Raw genomic sequence first — 22,947 nt, 5'->3', positions numbered from 1 at the left:
CAGAGAAGGATGAGAAGGAAAAAGCCAGGACAGGCCTGATGAGGATGGGCCTCCAGTGAGGGGGAGGCTCCATGCCAGGCCTCAGGGGGACAGAGCTGAGTGAACTTGAGGAACAGAAGGGAGAGAAGGAGTGGGTGGTGGAGGAGCCAGCAAGCGGGTGAGCAGTGTGGAGGGGCTGAAGCCAGGGGCATAGAGACCAGTTAGGATAGTAGGAAATGGTGAGAAATGATGGGGGCCTTCTATTTGACTTACAACCCATCTACAGTGCCCCTATCCCAGGGAAGAATCTCAGCTGAGGTTGGGGTGAGCGAATCAGATGACAAAGGCACCCAGCAGCTTCGCCTCCTGTGTCGCGGACCTAGGGAGTGGCAGGAAACACACACACACACACACACACACACACACACACACACACGGACAGAGAACAATAGAAAGAGAAGGCTTGGGACCCAAGCTGACCTGGCTTTCACTCCGAAGTCCCAGCGTGGCCTTGCACAACTCAATCTAAAAAATGAGGATAACGGTACTCTAAAGTTTGTAAAAAGGAGGTAATGGGAATGGGTGAAATGGGTGAAAGTGGTCAAACGGTACAAACTTCAGTTATAAACTAAATCATGGGCATTTAATGTACAGCATGGTGACGACAGTTAATAATATTGCATTGCATATTTAAAAGTTGCTAAGAGGGGCGCCTGAGAAACATGCAACTCTTGACCTCGGGGTGGTGAGTTGGAGCCCCACCTTGGGTGTAGAGATTACTTAAATAAATAAAAGTTAAAAAAAAAAGTTGCTAAGAGAGTAGATCTTAAGTCTTCATCCACAGGGAAAAAAATTAGGGGCGGGGGATTACTGTATAGTGAGGGATGTTACCTAGACTTATCGTGGTGATCATTTCACGATGTACACAAATATCTAATCATTATGTTATACATCTAATATTAATACAATGATATATGTCAATTACACCTCCAAAAAAAAAAAAAAAAAAAAGAGGCTTGGCGATAAGTGAAAGTAAACACTTGACCTCCGGAGGGCGTTCAGTAGATGGTTGTGGCCATTTTTGTTGGGACAAAGGAGTTATCTGAACCACACCAAGGAGGTAGAACCTACCAGGTGTCAAGACTCCGGAGTGAGGTGGGAGCCTCCAAGAGCCGGATTTCAGCCTGAGCAGTTGCGGGTGGGTGCTGATGTCACCCACGGAGAAAGGAACCGCAGGCAAGGGTGGGGTGCGCTTGCTGAGCGAGCCGAGGGGCGGAACAAGAGGAGGAAGCCGGGGCCGGGGCAGCTGCGCAGGAGGCGAGCACCGGGCGGCGGGGAGGGGGGAGTGAGGACCCGGCGGCCGCGAGGCGCGGGGACGGCGCTGGGCGGCGGGAGCAGTCTGGCTGCGGCGGCGGTCGCGCAAGGAGGCGGGCTCCGTTCGGCTCGGCGGGCGCCCGGGCGCGGCTAGCTCCGGATCCCTACCTGCGCAGGTGAGCCTCCCCGGGTGACAGCGGGAGGCACGGCGAGGAGCGGGGTTGGGGGCGGGGGGACCCCTCTGCCGCTTAACTGCCGGGGTCCTCAGGGGCGGGGGGATCCAGAGTCGCCCCTGCCAATCCCTCCTGGCATGGGTCGGGTTCCGGCCCAGGTCGGGCAAGCGGGGTGGCGGGGGTGGGAGCTTGGGGTCGTGCAGGGCGGCCTCAGTCAGGCTGGAGATGGAGCAGACTCCCGCCGGCTGATTGCCGGCTTCCCTCCCCCGCCACCAGCACGTGCGGTGACCCCGTCCTCATCCTGCTGCGGGCCTCCCTCCCCCTGCCCAGGTGTCGGCACTCCTGCAGCCCCGACCACTGAAAAAGTGGAGGGACCCCAAAGCAGACCAGGGCATGGTGGTGGGAGCTGCACCCGGATGGCATGACGCTCCTAGGAGGCTTGCTCAGATGTGGGCTGGTGATTCACGGGGTGCGACGGGGCCTGACCACCAAAGCAGAGACAGGGTATCTTTGCTCTCGGATTTGAGGCAGCCGCCTAACGCCTGAGCCAAGATTGTCTACTTGGGCTTTAGGTCAGCAAAGACTTCTGGAGCTCCGCAAGAAATAGAGTCAATCTGAGGGCAAAGCTGCCCTCTACTTACTGCTCATAGGCTCACTGGGTGCAGGGTGCCGAGCGGGGGCTTTTGGACCTCATCCCGCATCTTCATCCCTCATCCTTGCAACAGCCCCTCAAGCCCCTTGCTGTGTCCACTCCCCCCACTTAACAGGTGAGAAAGCTGAGGCCACAGACACCTTAAATCACTGGCCCCAAAGCACAGGGCTGGCAAGGAGTAGAGTCAGGATCTGAATTCAGATCTCTGATTTCAGGACTTCCCACTGTAGGGCATCCACATGCTGCCTCTGTAATGGTCCCCTTGGTTCATATGCCTGGCAGTTTAGTAGCAAACAGAACTGGGTGTGACAAGACGTTCACTTTGCAGGGAAATCAGTGGTAGAGAGGCCAGGGCTGCGGAGTGTAGTGTCCATTGTTGGGGTGAGGGGTGGGTTGGGAGGGTTCACGGTCCACCTGGAAACATGCCCATCATTGCCAAATCACTTTTTTGAGCCATGTGGTTCCAGTAATTCATTCTCTCCTTCAGAAACTCCCACCCCTCTGTTATGAACTATACCTTCTCAGTCATTTCCTTGGCCTGTTTTGTTTCCTTTTTCTTCTCTTGTCAGTATTCCCTTGGCCTCAATGTTTACATTTTCCAATACTCTTTGTAGACAGTTTTACTCATGTTTCTTGCTTTACCTGTCATCTTTATGACAGCAACTCCCAAATTCCTCTTCCCTGCCTACCCCTAATCTGTAACTCCAGACCCAAATTATCAAATATTCTAATTCCCACTAGCTAATTCCAATGTATGCCCCCACAGGCATCAAATCCCATGTTTCCAACCTCAAATTTATCATCTCTGTCCTTCCCCACGGTCTTGGTTGAGTTCCTTGGCCGGACTGTTACAGCTCTTCCAGACTGGTCTTCCTGCCTCTGGAGTCCATCCATCCCTTGAAAGCTCAAGAGTCTTAGTCTTTGGTGCCTTCAAAACTGACCAGAGAGAATAGACCTTTCTTCCTCTCCTAACTTTGTACCCTGTACGTAGCTGCAAGGGAGCCCTTTGCATGTTGGATAACTGCTGACTTGTCTGTCTTACCCCATTAGACTGGGAGTTCCTTCAGCACCGATTTTGTCTTTGCTCCATCTTTGTATTCCCTGGCCTGGCACGTAATAGACACTCAATAAATATTTCTTGTAGTTAGTGCCCTTGTCATGAATTGAAACTTTTTTTAGGGCACAATTTTTAAGTAGTAAAACTGTATATAGTGTGTCATTTCGCTGCACTCTAAATCTGACCTGTCCCCATGGTGAGTGAATTTGTTTGTGTTGGTGGGGGAGGGGCATTAGAACATGAGTGTGCAGGCGGTTGGAGATGAAGACTGATGACAAAATCAAAGTAAGTTTTCCGAACTGGTGAGTTGAATTTTTAAGGTTGATAGAAAATTCAGCCATAGTGACTGAATAGTGTGACATAGTCAGCAGAGTGACTCCTTCTACTTTCCTTAGACACCGAGTCCACGGGTAAGTTGAGTGCACTCAACGAGAAGAGAAGCAAGGACCAGGTCACCATGGCTTCAGTGTCTACTCATGGAAACCAAGATAAAGGCCACCATTTGCCACCACCAAGCAAGCAGGTATATTTTTAATTCGGAAGTCGGCCAACTGAAGAGGAACATACAGGATTTTCCTTAAGCCTCATCCGTGAGCAGTCATCTTCCTGTTTTCAGTCTAGCACTTTGTTAGTTGGGTTCAGAGACAATGGGATAGGGAAGGAAAGTATTTTTTTTAGCTTCCTTGAAGAGGAGCCTTTAAAATTTTTATTTATAAAATCCTTCCTTTACTCTTCCCTGTTTAGAATCCAGCCTAACTAACTCTTATGTAGGCTGTCAATGACTGAAGAAGTTTCCTTGAGCAGAGAAACACTCTTAATTGAATCTAACAGAATGATACATCATGCTTGTTTTTGCATTGTTGTTGCCAAGGCTAGTCATACTAAGTATATGCTGCTGACAGGTGTTCTTTAACTACTAAATTAGCAATCAGATTGAGAATCCTAGTGTTAATAGGAGCACAGTCTTTCAAAGAGTGAAGAATGAATATTATATGTTTTGGGGACACATGCACGGAGCAAAGAGAAAGTATTGTGAGGGGTAAATGGAGTTCATCATGTCCTCTAGCTTTTCCAGCTAAAAATGGTTTCATGAAGGAGGTGATGTTTAAGGAGCAAAGATTAGGAGAGGCTAACAGACAAATGGTATCAAGTCACAAGGAAAAGAGTGTAGACACCCGAGTTGCCTTTGAAATAGAGAGCCATGAAACATTTATGGCTACACAGGAAAGGATCACCAGAACTCCTCCGGGGAAGACTATGCAGAAGCATCAGCCTTGACTGCGGGACTCCCAGCAATTGTAGTGGTCAGGGTCCCTGACCCTGGATCTGTATATAGAGAGTGTGTTTGGGGCAGAGGAGGGAAGGAGGCGTTCCCTACCTCTGCCACAGCCACAGGCAGAACCAAGAAGAGATATTTACAGAGGGATAAGGAGTGCTCACTGAGGAACTAAGCTGAGTGGAGAGAGAGAACAGCTCCTCTCGTGGCTGTGACGCATCCTGACCACCATCATCTGTGTGCTGTGCTGTAAGGAGTTGTAAAGAAAGAAGATGGAGGTTTGCCTCCTTGAGCTATTAATAGAACTCCGAAGGCATAGGTGCCACAGGGTCCTTCCACCTTGTCGTCAGGCATGGAAAGTGCTTGGCACAGGGCCTGGCCCATGGGAAAGTGCTCTAGAAATGGTGACATCATCCACATTGACATCTACTACAAAGGGTCCAAAAAAAGAACTCTGGCAAAATCAGCAAGGCCAAACTCAAAAGCCAAAGAGCTGCCCTCAAGAAAAACACTAAATATCCAAGGGGTAAATGGCAGAGGTCCTACATAAATAAGTCACAATCAAGGAAATACAAATGTGACTTGTATAGCAAGGAACAAATTAAATAAAATTTGTTTTTAAAAGAAATGAATGAACCACCCAGAGATGGAAAAAATTATTTTCAAATCATGTATCTCATAAGGGTCTAGTATCCACAATATACAAAGAGCTTTGACAGCTCAACAACAGAAAAACAGCCCAATTTAAAAACTGGGCAAGGGACTTAAATAGGTATTTCTCCAAGGAAAATATATGAATGGCCAACAAGCAAATGAATAGATGATCGATGTCATTGGTCATTAGGGAAATGCAAATCAAAACCACAATGAGATACCATTTCACAATCACTAGCATGACCATAATTCAAAATAGAAACCATTCAGTTTATTTAGCTTAAATTAACTAGATAATTTATATTAAAAAATTTAATGTGCTAATTTGAAAAGAACAGAAAAAAAAGAGAAAACGAGAAGTGTTGACAAGAATGTGGAAAGATTGGAACTCTCCTACTCTGTTGGTGATCATACAATGGTGCAGCTGCTGTGGAAAACAGTTTGGCAGTCCCTCAACAGGTTAAGCATAGAATTACCATATGGCCTAGCAGAATTGAGAACGGGTGTTCAAACAAAACTTAGACATTCACGTTCAGAGCAGCTCTATTCACAATAGCCAAAAGGTGGAAATGACCCAAATATCCATCAGTAGATGACTGGATAAACAAAATGTGGTATATCCATACAACGGAATATGTATGGATTCCACAAAGAGGAATGAATTACTGACACATGCTACAACGTGGATGAACCATGAAAACATTATGCAAAGGGAGAGAAGAGAGCCACAAAAAGAAACATAATGTATGATACCACTTACATACCCATACAGACAGAAAGGAGATTAGTGATTGCCAGGGAGCAAAGGGTTGGGGGAAGCAGGAAATGAGGAGAGGCTCCTTAATGAGTATGGAATTACCTCTTGGGGTGATGAAAAAGTTCTGGAACTAGACGGGCGTCTTGGCTATACAACATTGTGAATGTACTTAGTGCTGTGGATTGTGTACTTTTAAATGGTTAAAATGGTAAGTATTGTGTTTTGTGTATTTTACCACAATGAAAAAGTGGTATACCAACGTATAACACAAGATGACAGCCCAGGTTAGTTGAGGGATTGCCTCAATGTTCAAAGAGAAGAGCATTCTGGCTGAAAATATGTAGATTCTCAAACACATTAGTTATCAGAGAAATGCCGATAAGAATAAAATATTATATTGTACCTATTAGACTATCAACATTTGGAAATTGGATAATGCCAAATGTTACAAAATCTGTTCTTTAACCTGCTTCAAATCCAGCTTAACCAGCTCTCAGGCAGGCTCTGTAGGCATAGAGGAACGTTCAGGCACTGCTGTTGTGAGTGGATACAGCCTTTGGGGGGAGAACTCCAGCAAGACTTAGTCAAATCGAGAACACACGTGTCCTCTGTTTTACTTCTAGGTATCTATCCGCAGATGTTCTCACAGAGGAGACTGTAAGCAGACACGCGGTGGTGGGGGCTGGGAGGCATGCTGGAGAATTAGCAGTTAGAACAGTGACCTAGGTGTCTCAGCAACATGGCTAGATCTTAAGAGCATAGGGCCGAGTTGAAAACATTTTTTTAATAAAATTAAATATATAAAACAATGCCATTGGCATAAAAAAGATGCACGTACCCGCAACAATGAACATTTTGCAACAATGCATACCAACAAATGAGCCACATTAAACCCCAGGATGGCAGTGATGGGCAAAGGAGAACAAGAACGGAGAATGTTGGTAAGCGTGAGTGAATAATATAAGCCCACAGAAGGGGGAGGGTCATAAATGATGGGAGTTAGCCCAGATTATAGCATATCGACATGATAAAAAGAATATTGTAGCTCTAGTAAAAATGATCATGTCAACCATGTCAGCAGTTCCAACAGAAATTATGTGCAGAGCACTTATAAATGTGTAAAAAGAACCTATTGAAGCAGAAAGTAGAGTGCGTATGGGGCGCCTGGGTGGCTCAGTCGTTAAGCATCTGCCTTCGGCCCAGGTCATGATCCCAGGGTCCTGGGATCGAGCCCCGCATCGGGGTCCCTGCTCGGTGGGAAGCCTGCTTCTCCCTCTCCCACTCCCCCTGCTTGTGTTCCCTCTCTGGCTGTGTCTCTCTGTCAAATAAATAAATGAAATCTTTAAAAAAAAAAAAAGTAGAGTACGTAGACAAGTAAAAAGCAGTCTATTGATGAGTTCATAGCCTTAAAATGCATACAGAAGTATGAATAGGTGAATTGGAGTACCAGATCTATAAAGAGCTCACTTGCAATCCCCTGCTCTGAATGGGATCCCAGATATATAAACATTGTGCTTTAGGGAAAATCTCTTCTTCACCCAGGAGGCAACACTGAATTGGGTCTTAAGGACACCAGGCAGGCAAAGGGAGTAAGTAGCCTTGCACGGAGAGCAAGCTGGTGGACAGAGGCTGGAGGTAAGAAAGAAAATAGGGCCTCAGCGGTAATTCATTCTGACCACATACCTGTTCCATGCTCGCCAGTCAGTGAAGCACTCGGCTTCTCCAGATGGGATTCTTTCCTTTCCTAAATCCACCCAGCGTTCCCGGTTGGAAGGCACCGGCTGAGACTGGTCATGACTCTGCTGGCAGTCACACGGGACCCACGCTGTGTGACCAGAGTCCAGAGTCCTCCCTGCACTCCTCTAGGGAAAACAGAGCAGATGCTTTGCTAATGATTCTGGTCAACTCACCACGTAACTTTCCTTACAGAGTCTGTTATATTGTCCAAAATCAAAACTGCACATCCAGAGAGGAGAGATTTCGAAGATTATCCGAGAATGTCAAGAAGAAAGTTTCTGGAAGAGAGGTAATTGCACCCCTCTTAATCTTTGTTAGCGCGATATTTGCTGCAGTAAGCTGCCCAAGTGTCATGTTAGAATGATGGTAATGATTCACTTCCGAGCGGGGACTTCGCACTTCCCCTTTCCAGGCCTGCCTTATGTAAGGCGAGGGTGTGAATTCACGCTGTTGCGTTCAAGTCTCTTCCAATTTAAAAAATTCATAATCTGCCATTTGAAAATGTCACGATAGAGCCTGTAGATATAGTCTTAATGATTTGCAGCATTGGGATAATTTAAACTTTGAAATACGCATTTTGATTTCTCAGATCAGTCAAGTTCAGTGTCAATTGATTGGGAAGTAACACTTTAGAACCTGATACTCATTATACATTATTATGATTATTGATTGTGCTCCTAGAAATCCATGGGTTTTTTTTTTACAGCCTATGAATCAGTAACTTAAGTAAGCACTAGTAGATTAACATTTCAACATGACCCATTTGTCTACCATCAGGTAGATAGGAGTGGAGAAATCGGTTGCTATTCGATTTTTCTTGGTTGCTAGGAAGAGCTAGATGTTTATCAGTGCTCTCTGCTCTTGGAAGAAGTGTTGCATTTTGATAGAACTAGAAATTGCCTTTGCCAGAGCCACTTGCCTGTTTTAAAAATCATAGCTCAACACCACCCATGTTTAACACAAGTATGATAATCTTGTAATCTTCAGAAAATAGACATATCCAAATTATGCAGCCAAGTATCACTCAAGATGAAAGCTAGGAATGGTCCTAGATGGGGTAGGACGGAGTTTATTGTGTTGTTTTTTTAACTTTTACATAGGATTGAAAATTTCCAAAGCCACGGCTAAAGGCAACTCCCCAATTCAGTGGCTAAATGGGCACATGCACTAAGATGCCTTTGTCATAGGTCATGCTCCGAATCTGGTGCATGTGGGCACTCAGTAAAATCAGATGGCAGAGATGGAGTAGCATGGGGTTTGGTTTTGTCCCCTTGATGCCGGGCTTCAGGTTGAGCAACTGGGGCAGATCTCGAGAAAATTCTTCATGCGATGTTTAATAAATATTTGTTGAATAAGTAAAACAGCAAATGACTGAAAACTCATTGCCAAGGTAGATAAGAGGAAAAAAAAAAACCATAGACTAATTTCCCCTGACTTCTAGATGAGGTGCCAAGTTTTAAAATAGCAATATTGAAGGGCATTTTTCTTCTGCAGCTCTGCCTTTTTCTCTTGTGAGTATGCTTGCCGCCCAAGGACTGGTCCACCAAGGTAAGATGCTCGATCCATTAAACAATTAAACTTAAAAAAGCCCCGTTTTCACTGACCCTCCTGGCAGCTTTTTGGCACGTGGCATTTGTTTTTTGGTGAAGGATTTGTTTGTGCAGGTTTTTGCTAATTTTCAGACTAAGTCCCCCCTCTCCCGAAGATGTCCTAATCTCCAGAATGCGTGGCTCTGTTAGGTTACGTGGCAAAGGGAAATTAAAATTGCAGGTGGAATTAAGGTTGTTCATCAGCTGACCTTGAAATAGATTATTTCTGGGTTATCCGGATGGGCCCAGTGTAATCAAAAGGGTCATGAAAAATGCAAGAGTGGATCAGAAGACGGAACCAGAGGGTAGCAAGCACGAGAAGGGCTCAGTCCGCATTGCCGGCTGTGAAGATGGAGGAAGGGCCTCTGAGTCCACGGATGTAGCTGGCCTCCAGAAGCTGGAAAGGCAAGAAACCCTAGAGGCTCCAGGAAGAATGTGGCTCTGCCAGTCCCTTGATGTTAGCCCCGTACTATGGTCTGAATTCACATGTTGAACTCTTAACACCCCGTGCGGTGGTATTAGGAGATGGGGTCTTTGGCGGGGAGGTGGAGTGCTCAGGAAGGGGATTAGTGCCCTTGGAAAAGAGATCCCTCAGAGCTCCCTAGCCCCTGCCATCACATGATGATACAACAAGAAGTCTGCAGTCCCAAAGAGGACCCTCCCACCCAACCATGCTCGCACCTGATCTTGGACTTCAGCCTCCAGAACTGAGAAATTAATTTCTGTTGTTTATAAGCCCCCCAGTCTGCCATATTTTGGGGTAGCCCCCCAAATGGACCAAGTCACCCAGTGAGACTGACTTTGAGCCTTTGACCTCCAGCACTATAAAGTAACAAATTTGTGTTGCTTTAAACCACTAAGTGTGTGGTAAGTTGTTAGAGCCTGGGCGACCCATGCAGTGCCTTTCTCTGTGCCAGGGTCCCTGTATCTCCCTGGGGCTCCGCATACGGTTAGACAGATTGTCTCCTTCAGCTGCGGGTTCCAAAGAGGAGATACGTGGTGCGGGATCCACTGTGCTCTGCCCATCATGCCATTCATCGTGACAAGAGGCTGCATCTGCCTGAGGAGACACCCTGTCTAATTTGAACAACAGATCCAGAGAACTAGCAGCCGCCCAGCATCTCCCCACATAGTCTTTCCCTGCCTCTTAAGAATTCTTCACTTCTCCTGTCTGACTCTCTTCTTTCTTCTTATCTCCATCTATCAGAGCCCCCTTAGGCATTGCTTGGGCCCCTAACAAGAAGGCACCTGACTTTGTTGAAGCCCACTATACTGAACACTGCTGATTACCAGGACTTTAAAAAGAGTATTATACCCAGCAAACGTGAGGGAAAATGTTCTAGTTCTTTTTGGGGTCTCAAAGACCACATATGTCATATATCTAGGAGAATCCCATTTCATTCAATATTACTCTTGTTTTTAAAGTGATTTATTAAATATGATTTCATTTTTTAAGATTTATTATTTATTTGAGAGAGATCATGAGTAGGGAGATGGGCAGAGGGAGGAGAGAAATCCTCAAGCAGACACCCCACTGAGCATGGAGCCTGACATGGGGCTCGATCCCAGGACCCTGAGATCATGACCTGAGCTGAAATCAAGAGTTGGCCGCTCAACTGACTAAGCTACCCAGGCGCCCCGATTTCATTTTTATAACTTGAAGATAGCCTTTTTATAGAAATATATTCATCAATCAGTAGCAAGTCTTTGTCAGACCATTTCTGACAACAAAAAATTACAGCCATGAAATCTATAGGGATTATGTCTTATAGATATTAAACTGCTTAACATCTACAGCCTCCTGCATGTGTGCAAATATACTTTTCCAGGTTCTAGTGTATTAGTGTTCTGTGGCTACTATAATAAATTACCACAAGCATAGTGGCTTAAAACAATACAAATTTTTTATCTCAGTTTCAGAGGTTGGAAGTCCAAAATAGGTCTCAGTGGGCAGAAATCAAAGTGCTGGCAGTGCTACCTTCCTTGGGAGGTGGGGGAGGTTGGTCTGGGGCTTCCTTTCCCTTTCCAGCTTCTAGAGACCACCCACATTCCCTGGCTCCTGGCCCCTTCCTCTGTCTGCAAAGCTAGCAACACTGAGGCAAGTTCTTCTCATCCTGCCATCTGTCTGTTCTCTCTGAATCCCTCTTCCACATTCAAGGTGATTACATCTTGATTACATTGGGTCCACCCCAATAATCCAGGGTAATCTTCCTGTTTTAAAGTTACCTGGGGACGCCTGGGTGGCTCAGTCGGTTGGGCATCTGCCTTCGGCTCAGGTCATGATCCCGGGGTCCTGGGATCGAGCCCCATGTTGGGCTCCTTGCTTGGCAGGAGCCTGTTTCCCCTCTGCCTGCTGCTCTCCCACTGCTTGTGCTCTCTCTCTCTCTGACAAAGAAATAAAATCTTTAACAACAACAACAAAAAGGGTTATCTGATTAGCAACCTTAATTCCACTTTCTTCATAGTTTCCAGGGATTGGGATGTGGACATCTTTAGGAGACCATGATTCTGCCTACCACAGATTTTAATGATTTCATTTAAAAATTATGATATACTATGAATCTCTAAACTGAGACTCTCTGTTGAGTTACTTAAAAAGAGGAGGGGGCGATGCCTAATGGCTTGGAACTAGGTTGTTAGCTCTGCCTTTGCCTTGATAGCTTTTTATTTTTTTTAAGATTTTATTTTTTAAGTAATTTCCACACCCAATGTGGAGCTCGAACTTACAACCCCAAGATCAAGCATCACGTGCTCTAGGGACTGTGCCAGCCAGGAGCCCCGCCTTGATATCTTTATTTATTTATTAAGATTTTACTTATTTAGAGAGAGAGAGTACATGAGTGTGAGAGACGCGAGCTGGGGGAGGGGCAGAGGGAGATGGAGAGAATCCCAAGCCGACTCTGTGCTGAGCATGGAGCCTGACATGGGGCTTGATCTCACGACCCTGAGATCATGACCTGGATGGAAACCAAGAGGCAGCATTCAGTGAGTGGAGCCATCCAGGTGCCCTCCCCATGCACCCCGCCTTGATATCTTTAAATAGGTCTTGAATTTTCTGTTTCATATTCTTTTTCTCTACATTTTGGCAAGCTAATACTTGCTACTTGCCAAAAAAGGTGACTTGAGAGTTAAGTTCAATCAAGAATTAACTTATAACTCTTTAAAAATCATCTCCTTAGATTGAGAATCTGTATATCTTAAACTTTGAAGTTTTCTTTATACTTTATAAATTTAAATAAGTTATAAAATGAAATACTAATGTATTTATATATTACTCCATAGGTTATTTAGCATCTAACCCAAGATTTGGATCAATGCCCAAGGTTGCGTGTAAGTTACAGAAGTAAAAAAAAAAAAAAAAGATTCATTTTTTTAAAAGATGTTTACAGCAACTGGAGATATGGATGTCAGGCTAACCAAATTGCCTGTGTTGACTCTCTGAAAAATCGGTCTCCGTTTTTCGTCTCTTTGCAGTTCTTAGTTCACGCAGCACTTTCTGATATAAGGCTGAGCGGTAGGGACCCCACCTTTGACAGGCCTTTAAGCCTGGACCAAGAGGCACCAGCAGGATATACTACGGGAAGAGACCAAGAACAGAGCCTCTGAATGATAGAGCCATTAGGGGTTTTAAATTTTCTTCTTTTGGCCAGTTTTTTCAAAATATTTTTCTATAATGGACCTAGCAAATGAATACTTTTTAAAAACTCGGGGACTTTCTATCAAAAACTAATGATGTAATATATGGTGATTAACATAACAATAAAAAAATTAAAATAAAAAATAAAAAAATAAAATAAAAACTCGGGGACTTTCTAATAATACATTTACCACAAACTTGGGGGTTCATCTTTTTGTTTTTAAATACACGCTTTCTTCCTGCATTTTTTTTAAAGATTTTATTTATTCATTTGAGACAGAGAGAGAGAGTACATGAGCAGGGGGAGAGGCAGAGGGAGAGGGAGAAGCAGGCTCCCTGCTGAGTCAGGAGCCTGATGCGGGACTCGATCCCAGGACCCCGGGACCACGACCTGAGCAGAAGGCAGACGCTCAACCATTTGAGCCACCCAGCTGCTCCCTTGGGGGTTCATCTTATTCCACTCATTACACATAGACCTGTTGTGTACAAAGAGGATGCAATCCAGCGTACAGTCTGAAACTTCTTTCCCAGCAAGAAGAGCAGGTTTTCTCTCCTAGGAGGTTCCCTCTGCCTCGTGACCTCTCCCTGCAGGCAAGATAGATTGCAGCTCCCCCTACTCTAACCCATCAAGAGAGTTAAGGGGATTTCCTGCCAAGGAATTTGGAAGCTACCTGTAGCCACACCCCAAACCCCATGCCTTCCTTCCGTGGTGGCCTCAGACATTAATTTGCCATCTGGGCCTCCCTCTGGCTGCCGGTCTCTGCGACAGCACCTTCGCTTCCTCTATCCTGGCCCTTCTACCACCAGCTCAAAACGGAGGAGATCAGAAAGTCTCCATTTCCCAATCTTGCTCTTTAATAGGGAGATTCATTCGCAGAGGTTGTGTTCGTTGATTTGTCGTGGTACTTTTCACATAAAAATTACTCTGGTTTATGTAGAAAGTTCTAGGAGATAATTAATGGAGGAGATTCTGAACTTTTAAAATTATCTTTCCTAACCTGCTTTTACAGTTGCAGGTATCTTGGGATTTGCCCTTGGAAAGGCGTCATACATACGGGTATGCCAGAGTAAATTCCATTCCGTTGAAGATCAGCTACGTGGGGCTGGTTTTGGTCCAGGGCATAACAGGTTTGTAACTTAAAAAAAAAAAAAATGTTACTAAGTTTTTAATTTTAATTCCAGTACAGTTAACATACAGTGTTATATTAGTGTCAGGTGTACAATCTAGTGATTCAACAATTCTAGAAATTACTCAGTGCTCATCATGGTAAGGGTCTTCTTCATCCCCATCCCCTATTTCACCCATCTCCCCCCCTTTGGTAACCATCTGTTTGTTCTCTAGAGTTGAGAGTCTGTTTCTTGGTTTGTCTCTCTCTCTCTTTTTTTCCTTTTGTTCATTCGTTCTGTTTCTTAAATTCCACATATGAGTGAAATATGGTATTTGTCTTTCTCTGACTGACTTATTTTGCTCAGCATAATACACTCTTGCTCCATCCATGTTGTTGCGACAGGTTTGTAATCTTTTTGATTGAGGGATCGTAATGAAGATAATAATAAAAAGTTAAACAAAGGCCTTTTCACCACTTATAATATTAAACAATTTTCTAAATATCCATGTGTTGGGAAAAAAAACCTCCTTAACTTTCAATTTTTGAGCTGTTGCTATTCAACTTCAATAATAATTATTTATTACACAACTTAATTACCTATTTCATTTGCTCAACATTTCGTGAGCACCTACTGTGTTCAAGGCATTGTGCAGGTCCCTAAAGAATACCTTCATCAGCAGACATGGCTTCTACCATCATGGGGCCACACAGAAAGGGAACAGGTTTCTCTGCTGCAGGACTTCTCAGAACCCTTCTAGGTTAATGTGTATCATGATTCTCATTCAGTGGTGCAAGCCGCAGGACTGTGGACTTAAGGACATTCCTTCTTGGGTTAGAGTACCTGGGTGGAAACCAGTACTACCACTTACAAAGCTGGGTAACCTTGGACAAGTTTCTTACACTCTCTGATCTTCAGTTTTCTGCTCTGTAGAAAATGGTGATCAGAACTGTTTTCATGACATGTTATAAGGAACAGAAATGATTATTTAGGACAGTAAGTGCTCAGTGAATAATAGCTGTTTCTGTGAGAGTATTTATAGGACTGGTGGTGGGGACACATTTCTCTAAAGACCCTCACTTGTCACAGTGGCTTCTATTCGAGAGGCAGCATGGAAATTGTGAAAACAATGGACATGAAGAATTATTTGGCTCCCTTGTTTGGATGAAATTCTGGGGGTCTCAAACCAAAAAGTAGCTCCTATTTTTCCTTTAAAAAATGAGGCTTGTATCAAAAGGAATGAGATCTTGCCATTTGCAACAACGTGGTTGGAACTGGAGGGTGTTATGCTGAGTGAAATAAGTCAATCAGAGAAGGACATGTATCATATGACCTCACTGATATGAGGAATTCTTAATCTCAGGAAACAAACCGAGGGTTGCTGGAGTGGTGGGGGGTGGGAGGGATGGGGTGGCTGGGTGATAGACACTGGGGAGGGTATGTGCTATGGTGAGCACTGTGAATATTGTGCAAGACTGTTGAATCACAGATCTGTACTTCTGAAACAAATAATGCAATATATGTTAAGAAAAAAAAAAGAAGAAGATAGCAGGAGGGGAAGAATGAAGGGGAGTAAGTCGGAGGGGGAGACGATCCATGAGAGACTATGGACTCTGAGAAACAAACTGAGGGTTCTAGAGGGGAGGGGGGTGGGGGGATGGGTTAGCCTGGTGATGGGTATTAAGGAGGGCACATATTGAATGGAGCACTTGGTGTTATACGCAAACAATGAATCATGGAACACTACATCGAAAACTAATGATGTAATGTATGGTGATTAACATAACAATAAAAAATTATAAAATAAAATAAATAAAGTGGGTTTCTTGTATACAACATAAAAAAAATGAGGCTTGTGAACTTTAATGTAGAAAATGTCTCTTAGGGGGTGCCTGGGTGGCTTGGTTGGTTGAGCGTCTGACTCTTGTTTTTGGCTCAGGTCATGGTGTCAGGGTCATGGGATTGAGCCCTGTGTTGGGCTCATACGCTGCATGGAGCCTGCTTGAGATTCTCTCTCTTCCTCTCCCTCTGCCCTCCCCCAACACTCGAGCTCTCTCTAAAAAAAAAAAAAGAAAGAAAGAAAGAAAAGAAAATGTCTGCCAGTAATGTCGTGTTAAGACTAGACCTTCCAATGTCAAAGCACAAACTTCTGTTTTTGCCTCCATTCTAGGCACTGCCTGCTCACCTGTGAGGAATGCAAAATTAAGCATGGATTAAATGAGAAGGGAAGTTCACAGCCTTCGGCTTCCTAAACTTGTACCTGTGGCTTTTGATGTTTCTTAAACCTCTGAGTTTGGACACATTTAAAATTTCAAGTGTACTTTAAAATAATATACGTATAGTGGCACAGAAACATTGTGATTCTCGCACTCTTTTGAAACGTTTTCTGTGGAATATCCTCCGTTGAATTGAGCAGTATATGTTTGTCTGCTATTTGAGAACATGTCCGGAGCATTCACACACCAAAAAAGATATTATGTGGCACTCCTTAACTTGATTACAGCTAAGTTGAAAAACCATAGAGTCTTCTCTGATCCATTCTTTCACTCTGCATTTGTTCAGGGTTTTAAGATCTCTGCTAGAGGATGGGAATGAATGTTGCGGAACTTGGGAAGTCATGCCCCACAGAAAATCAATGTGTATAGAGGTAGAAACAAAGGGCAAGAAAGATTGTGTCTTACAGGCTTGAGGAGTATTTACTAAAATGTAGGGACCAAGATTTTTAATTTAATAAAAAAATATTTCCCTTAAAAGAATTGGAATCTGAATCCACTGTCCTTTCAGTGACCCAGGTGACTTTATGCCTCATGGGTATGGTAAAGTTTTGGCAAAGCCCGCCATCTTTAGGTTACTTGTTTCGCTAATGGGTGCATACTCATGGTCAGCACTAAAGAACTGGGCTCTTTTATATACCGCTAGTGGCCTGTATATAAATATGTACGACATTCCAAACTGCCTCTCCTCTCCCAAGGACCAGTTTGTTTATGGCAACAATCACTGGAAGAATTAATTCATGGAATGATAAACTTTTAGGGCCATATGGAGCTTAGAAGAAGCCAATCCAAACCCAGGAGGTGGATTCGTATCCTCCTACCAGGTTTTTTGCATGAAAAAAACCACCAACCAACCAACCTCTTCCACTGGGGACCTTGTGTCTTATGGCAAGTTGTTTGAGCCCTACATAAAAATTTCCCTTGCATCTTTGCATTTTCTCGGGAAAATGATTTATGTATGTGTCACCACTTCTATATTGAGTGTGTGTGTGTGAGTGTGTGTACATGTTTGTATTTTACTTAATATATTTTGAAGCCTATACCATGGAGGTAAAAAGGGAAATCTCATCAGAAGTTAATAATTGATATAAAATGTTTTATTTTGAATATAAAAAACATTGGGAGTTTTTATTTTTACGTGACCATTAAGTGGCTGAAATGGAGTGATTTTGACTTTGTCTCCTGGCTATCTTCCATAGCCTGGACTTTCAGTTGCTAAAGTGCTGTTTCTGTCCATCAGAACACAGAGCCAGCATCCCAGCTTCGTGGATGCAGTTAAACTCCTGGCTCGGACAACTAGTAATTGGTGACTCTTTGTTCTCTCAGTGATTGGCAACCATTCAGAATTAGGCACATTTGTTTCCTGCATGCCAGAAACGGATTTCCCAGGGATCAGAACATCTTCACATTGGCTAAGCACAGCAAGTCAATGTTGAAATCAGTCTTGGGGTACTGGGAAAAGACGAATCTATTATTGGTGAACGGGCCCATTGTTTCACAGCTGACATCTTCATCACTCTTCTGAATCAAATTGGATTTATTGGGCTCTCTGCTTTTCCTAGGCAGGTAAGTTATTCATTGAAACAGTTTATCACAGTGATGTGAAAGGAAATCAATAAAGAAAAAACTGGAAGTTCACTTAAATCTCAAATATTTTGCCTCATTATCTGTTGCATATATTAGGAAACACGTATGTGGGGGAGAATGTCTGTTTCTTATAGGAAGATGTGTCAAAGGAGTGGCCTTTGTCTTTCAGCATTTAGAAATTACCAACACTCATCACCACACTGATCATCAGTTTGTAAAAGCAGTACTTTCATGATTAAAAAAAAAGATGTATATAATACATATTTTTAAAAATTCTCACTTAAGCAAAGATATTCTCAGGCGTGCCTGGGTGGTTCAGTCTTAAGCGTCTGTGTTCGGCTCAGGTCATGATCTCAGGGTCCTGGGATCGAGTCCTGCACTGGGGTCCCTGCTCAGTGGGAAGCCTGCTTCTCCCTCTCCTTCTGCTGCTCCCCCTGCTTGTGCTCTCTCTCTGTCAAATAAATAAATAACATCTTAAAAAAAAAAAAGATATTTTCTTCCCTTGCTGTCAGAATAGATGACTTATTTTCTTCTAACATGATGAATTTCTGCTAACATTTATCTTGAAGGACTTGATTAAAACAATGAAAATATCAGGTAGATAATTTTCTTGATATTCAAATAATGCAATGTTAGTTGACAAAATTTTTCCACTTCATTTCTTTCATTTTATATATTTGTCAGAGAGAGAGTACAAGCAGGGGATCCCCTCTGCGGTCTGGGTCTGGGCTGGTGAGATTCCAGTAGCCACGTACGTACCCCCAGGGGAAGGAGACGTGCTGCTCAGCGGTGCGGCCCGGCCGGGCCCGGAAAGGTCTTACGGGAGCCCAGGTTTGTCTCCCTCGCCCCGAGAGCAGAAGCTCTTCCAGGACAGGAAGCGGGTCTCTTTTTTACTTATGCCTGAATCTCCAGCCCCAAGCCGACTTCTTGGCCAGCTATAGATACATCTTAAATGTTTGTCAGCCTAAGCCTGTAATTTCCCTGTGGCTACAAAATAGGGCTTTTTTTTTTTTTTTGGTCCCACCCGGCCCTACCTACAAAATAGGATTCTTCTTCTTTCGCACGATAGCCTTTAAATATTGGAACGCATGTGCCTCTGAGTTTCTTCAACCACTGGAGTGGGTTTCCAGCCCTGTCACATCCCGGTCTGGGGAAACCCCGTGGTTTGTACTGTCTCTCTAACCCGAGACTGCAAACATGGGTTGGCCGGTTCCGAAGAGAACCGGATTATGGTGCTTTTCATCTCGGGCACTTGAACTGAGAGCGGGCGTGGCTCTGCATCACGTCCTGTGCTCGCATCGAGGCTCTACCGCGCACTGACATGGAGTCGGCTACGCATCTGTTCTGTGCCTCCGCGCTCCCTTTTCTCATCTGTAAAAGGGAAACATTTTAGGCTTTCCTGACAGGTTGTCGCTGAGGATTAAATACTTACAAAATGCTTATAATAGTGCATGGCTCAGAGTAACCACTCAAGGGATGTTAGCTATCACGACCACTACTACTACCATTAACGGAGTCCAAAAATATGTGTGTCACACATTTGGCGTGTGCTAAGCCTTCACATGACCCACCTGTAGGTCAAGTCTTCCCATTTTATGCTTATACACCGCTGGTCATTCTGAACTTCAGTGTAACTCATTATGCTCTTAGTTTTTTTCGATTTCAGGATGCTATGATCTGTCCTTTTCAGTTTAAAATTTGTGATTTAACAGGTGAGTGTTGTGTCAACTGCACTGGAAGATAGTCAACCCCTTTGGTTTCTTAATGTGTGGCGTTCATAGTAAGTGCCCAGAGAATCTTCGTTGACCGAATGATTGTCTTGAATTTATTGTAAAATACAAACCTGGAAGAGTGGTTTGGTTTGTTAGAGAGATTCTCTCATTTCTAGATGTGGGTGGGGCAGGAATGACAGTAGGAATGGGAAGGTGACAAAAGAGGAAGGGCGGAGGGAGACTGTAATGATGGTGGGGAAAGAAATATCAAAAAGGCACCTCCCTGAATACCTCTCTGATTTTGAAAATCAGGGCTGTCACCACAGGCCTTACCATTTGGAAGCCCAGAAATGGCTTCATTCATTAATTCGGCAGATATTTTTCAGGACCTATAATATGCAAGGCAATGGGCTAGAAGAAATAGGGGTATATTCATCCATAAGATAGCCCCTGCCCTCAAAGGAGAGGAGAAAGGATCTGTAAATCAATAGCTCTGCTACAATGTGATGTCATGTCTGGGTGAGGTAGTTACAAACTAAAGGCCACTGGAATGCGGGGCAGCTGTGGTTACCTTTGCTGCCCTTGTAGATTATATTCCTGGCCTAATTCTTACCTCTCCCTATATCCATGCCTCTTGACACATAATTTTGCATTTCCCTCCCACTGTGAGCGAGGCAAACTACCCATCTCTCGACCTTGGATTTGTCCACATGACTTGCTTTAGGCAAGCTGTGAGGCAGAAATGAAGGCCATCCAGTTCCAGACTTAAGCCTAAGGAGCCTTGTGTGTTTCCACTTGCGTCTCTATCATGACTATCAGAACAGGCCCGACACTAGATGCAGAGCCAATAGCCTGCACACAGCTCCACAGTTACCTAGGATCTAATCCCTGTAAGAAACCCCTTACTCTCTATCACTCAGGGCAATCTGCTTTTCTATCAAATTCTCATACAGAAACTGGGTAGCTGTAGGTGGGGTGCTGCCATTAACACAGACCTAAAACACATAGCATTGGTCTGGCAGACGAGTGGCAGATGGATGCTGGCAGGACTTTGGGGAGATGATCAGTATAAACCTCAAAAGCCTGGATGAGGGTGTTAACAGAAACCTAAAGAGGTTCCAAGAAGGCTGTCAAGGAAGGGTCACAGAAGAGAGAGGGAAACATTATTGGAAGCTGGAAGAGATTTTGATTATGAGTTGTATACGAGTTTAACAAAACTCTTAACCTGTGGCAACACAGAAAATAGAAGATGTACCAACAAACGTAATGATCTAGCTAAGACTTCTGGGCAGTGTTGAGGATGACAGCTGGATTTTTCTAGCTGCCTAAAATGACAGAAGAGACGTAATAGAACAACTTATTCCATTTCCAAATGTGATTTGTAGAAAATATAAAGGCCCATAAGAGTTTCTTAAGCCAGGATAAGTTTCTCTTGGGGCGCCTGGGTGGCTCAGTCGTTAAGTGTCTGCCTTCGGCTCAGGTCATGATCCCAGGGTCCTGGGATCGAGCCCCACGTCGGGTTCCCTGCTTGGCAGGAAGCCTGCTTCTCCCTCTTCTACTCCCCCTGCTTGTGTTCCCTCTCTCACTGCCTCTATCACATAAATAAATAAAATCTTAAAAAAAAATAAAGATCTAAAATCTTAAAAAAAAAAAAATCCAGAAGTTTCTCATACTGAGAAATGGTTTCCAGGCAAAGATCAAATCCAAAGTGGGGCTTAAGATTTTCTGTTCCTGAGGCCAGTGGCTCTGCATCTAGTGTCGGGCCTGTTCTGATGGTCACGACAGACACAAGTGGAAACACACAGGGCTCGTTAGGCTCAGGTTTGGAACTGGCACACCTTCATTTCTGCCTCACAGCTTGCCTGAAGCAAATAAAGTGACTGCTTCCTTCATAGGACATTTCAGACACACAAGGGCCCTCTACAGGTCTTACAGGCATAACCTTGTAGACCCTGTGCAAGGTTTCTAGAATCTCAGGGCTGTCGTTCATCAGCCTCACAGGAAGCGCAGTGTAGAAAAGAGACAGTCTCTCAGGGGCGATTGGGTGGCTCAGTAAGTTAAGCTCTGACTCTTGGTTTCCAGCTCAGGTCTTTATCTCAGGGTTGTGAGTTCAAACTCCACATCGGGCTCCACACCCACCCACTGGGTGTGGAGCCTACTTAAAAAAAAAAAAAAAAGACAGTCTCCAACAGACTTATGGATGGCTTTTGTGCAATGGAATGCATTATAAATGGATACTTCAGAATTCCACAGGTTTAAAAAATTTTATCAGTTTCGAAAGGGACTGTATAAAAAGAGGTCTCGGGAGCTCTAATTTCTGTGGGCAAGAAAGCAGGCTGAGAGAATCACTCCGCTGCAAACATGAGCTACCTTTATGGGAAAGGCAGGACTCTGGAGCCACGGTGAACCCCTCGGGGATAGGCCCAAGCCCTCACAAAGAACTGGCAGCATGAGGCGGGCGGGACTTCAGAATTGCTATGGACAAGTGACTGGCATATGCTTCTCGTTCCCTTTTTGAACGGGAGTGGTGAGGATGCCTAACAGGTATTTGGGATGAATAGGTGAGGTAGCTTCTCTTCAGTTCACAGGTCTTAAGACTGAGAAATGGTATTTCAAAGACTCTCACCCAAGTGCCTCTCCCACAACTGGACCTGATGAGATGAGCTCCTAGACTCTGAGCTGTTGTTAGAATGGATACGAATTGGAGGTCCTGGGAAAGTAGTTTGTTTTGCATGAGAGGGATGTGAATTGCTGTGGCCAAATGGTGAACTCCTTCCATCCCACTGCTCTTTTAAAAATGTGACTTAAGTGGGAGTCTTATGTTCCTGCCCTTTGATAAGGCAAGCTTGTGAAGAAATGCTCTAGGGCTGAGGCCAGGTCAGAAATAAAAGGCAATGAAGCTTCTGACACGCTTGCTGGACCATTCCTGTTACAGGCCTTAAGTGGTCACACAAAAAAGTCTGTCCTGAGCAAGCCATGCTGTGAGGAGCCCTCAAACCCACCCAGAGGCGTTGGCAAGGTCCTGAAACCAAATGAAGGGAGAGATGCCCTGGCCAAACCCCAGGTGCTCTGTTTCCCTGACATCAGAAGCACCCAGCATCTGAATGACCTAAGAGACACACAGCCAAATAACTCAGCTGAATCGTTCCTTCATCAGGACCCACAGAGAAAATGGAGATAATAAATGACCAGTTTTAAGCCACCGAGTTTGGGGATTTACAATAGCTAACTGAAACACTATGTTTCTGGTAGAACTGCAATTATGAGTAAGTAGAATTTAGATGAGACCAGTTTCATTTTCCATTCACCTGAACCAGAAACAAACATTGGGTAATGAACAAAGTTTACCAAATTTTTATTCCTGTGGAATCTGCAGATATTTCAAATAGACCACTGCTTAAAGGTGTTGAGCTATTTACTACGTTTATTTACACACGTCATTC

The 22,947-nt window shown here is 44.2% G+C and overlaps 1 protein-coding gene across 6 annotated transcripts; it reads left to right on the top strand.

Annotated features, from left to right (window-relative positions):
* Positions 1–1,035: 1,035 nt before the first annotated feature.
* Positions 1,036–16,700, top strand: OCIAD2 (OCIA domain containing 2). Of its 6 annotated transcripts, none has more exons than XM_025887678.2 (7): positions 1,038–1,177; positions 3,571–3,698; positions 7,792–7,888; positions 9,094–9,147; positions 12,471–12,518; positions 13,836–13,953; positions 16,103–16,700. In XM_025887678.2, exons 2-7 carry the CDS (start codon positions 3,633–3,635, stop codon positions 16,182–16,184), a joined length of 465 nt encoding a protein of 154 aa, XP_025743463.1. In that variant the 5' UTR covers positions 1,038–1,177; positions 3,571–3,632; the 3' UTR covers positions 16,185–16,700. The 6 variants fall into 6 exon arrangements, with proteins under 6 accessions (XP_073747753.1, XP_025743463.1, XP_073747752.1 ...); XM_073891651.1 differs by having other exon boundaries at positions 1,041–1,215; XM_025887679.2 differs by lacking the exon at positions 1,038–1,177 and adding an exon at positions 1,241–1,469.
* The last annotated feature ends 6,247 nt before the right edge of the window (positions 16,701–22,947 follow it).

Source organism: Callorhinus ursinus, unplaced genomic scaffold, assembly GCF_003265705.2.
Source record: "Callorhinus ursinus isolate GAN/ISIS: 27379988/994484 unplaced genomic scaffold, GSC_fseal_2.0 scaffold4, whole genome shotgun sequence".
Lineage (NCBI taxonomy): Eukaryota > Metazoa > Chordata > Mammalia > Carnivora > Otariidae > Callorhinus > Callorhinus ursinus.
The sequence above is the reverse complement of the archived record's forward strand: the minus strand, read 5'-3'. Positions and strand labels throughout refer to the sequence as shown.

Bases quoted from the DNA above. Each gene is read 5' to 3' on its own strand.
- OCIAD2 (XM_073891651.1), top strand. From the start codon at position 1,188: ATGTCACCCACGGAGAAAGGAACCGCAG. The intron at 7,889-9,093 runs GTAATTGCACCC...TTTCTTCTGCAG, and splicing joins AGAAAGTTTCTGGAAGAGAG to CTCTGCCTTTTTCTCTTGTG. The intron at 9,148-12,470 runs GTAAGATGCTCG...ATTACTCCATAG, and splicing joins CCAAGGACTGGTCCACCAAG to GTTATTTAGCATCTAACCCA.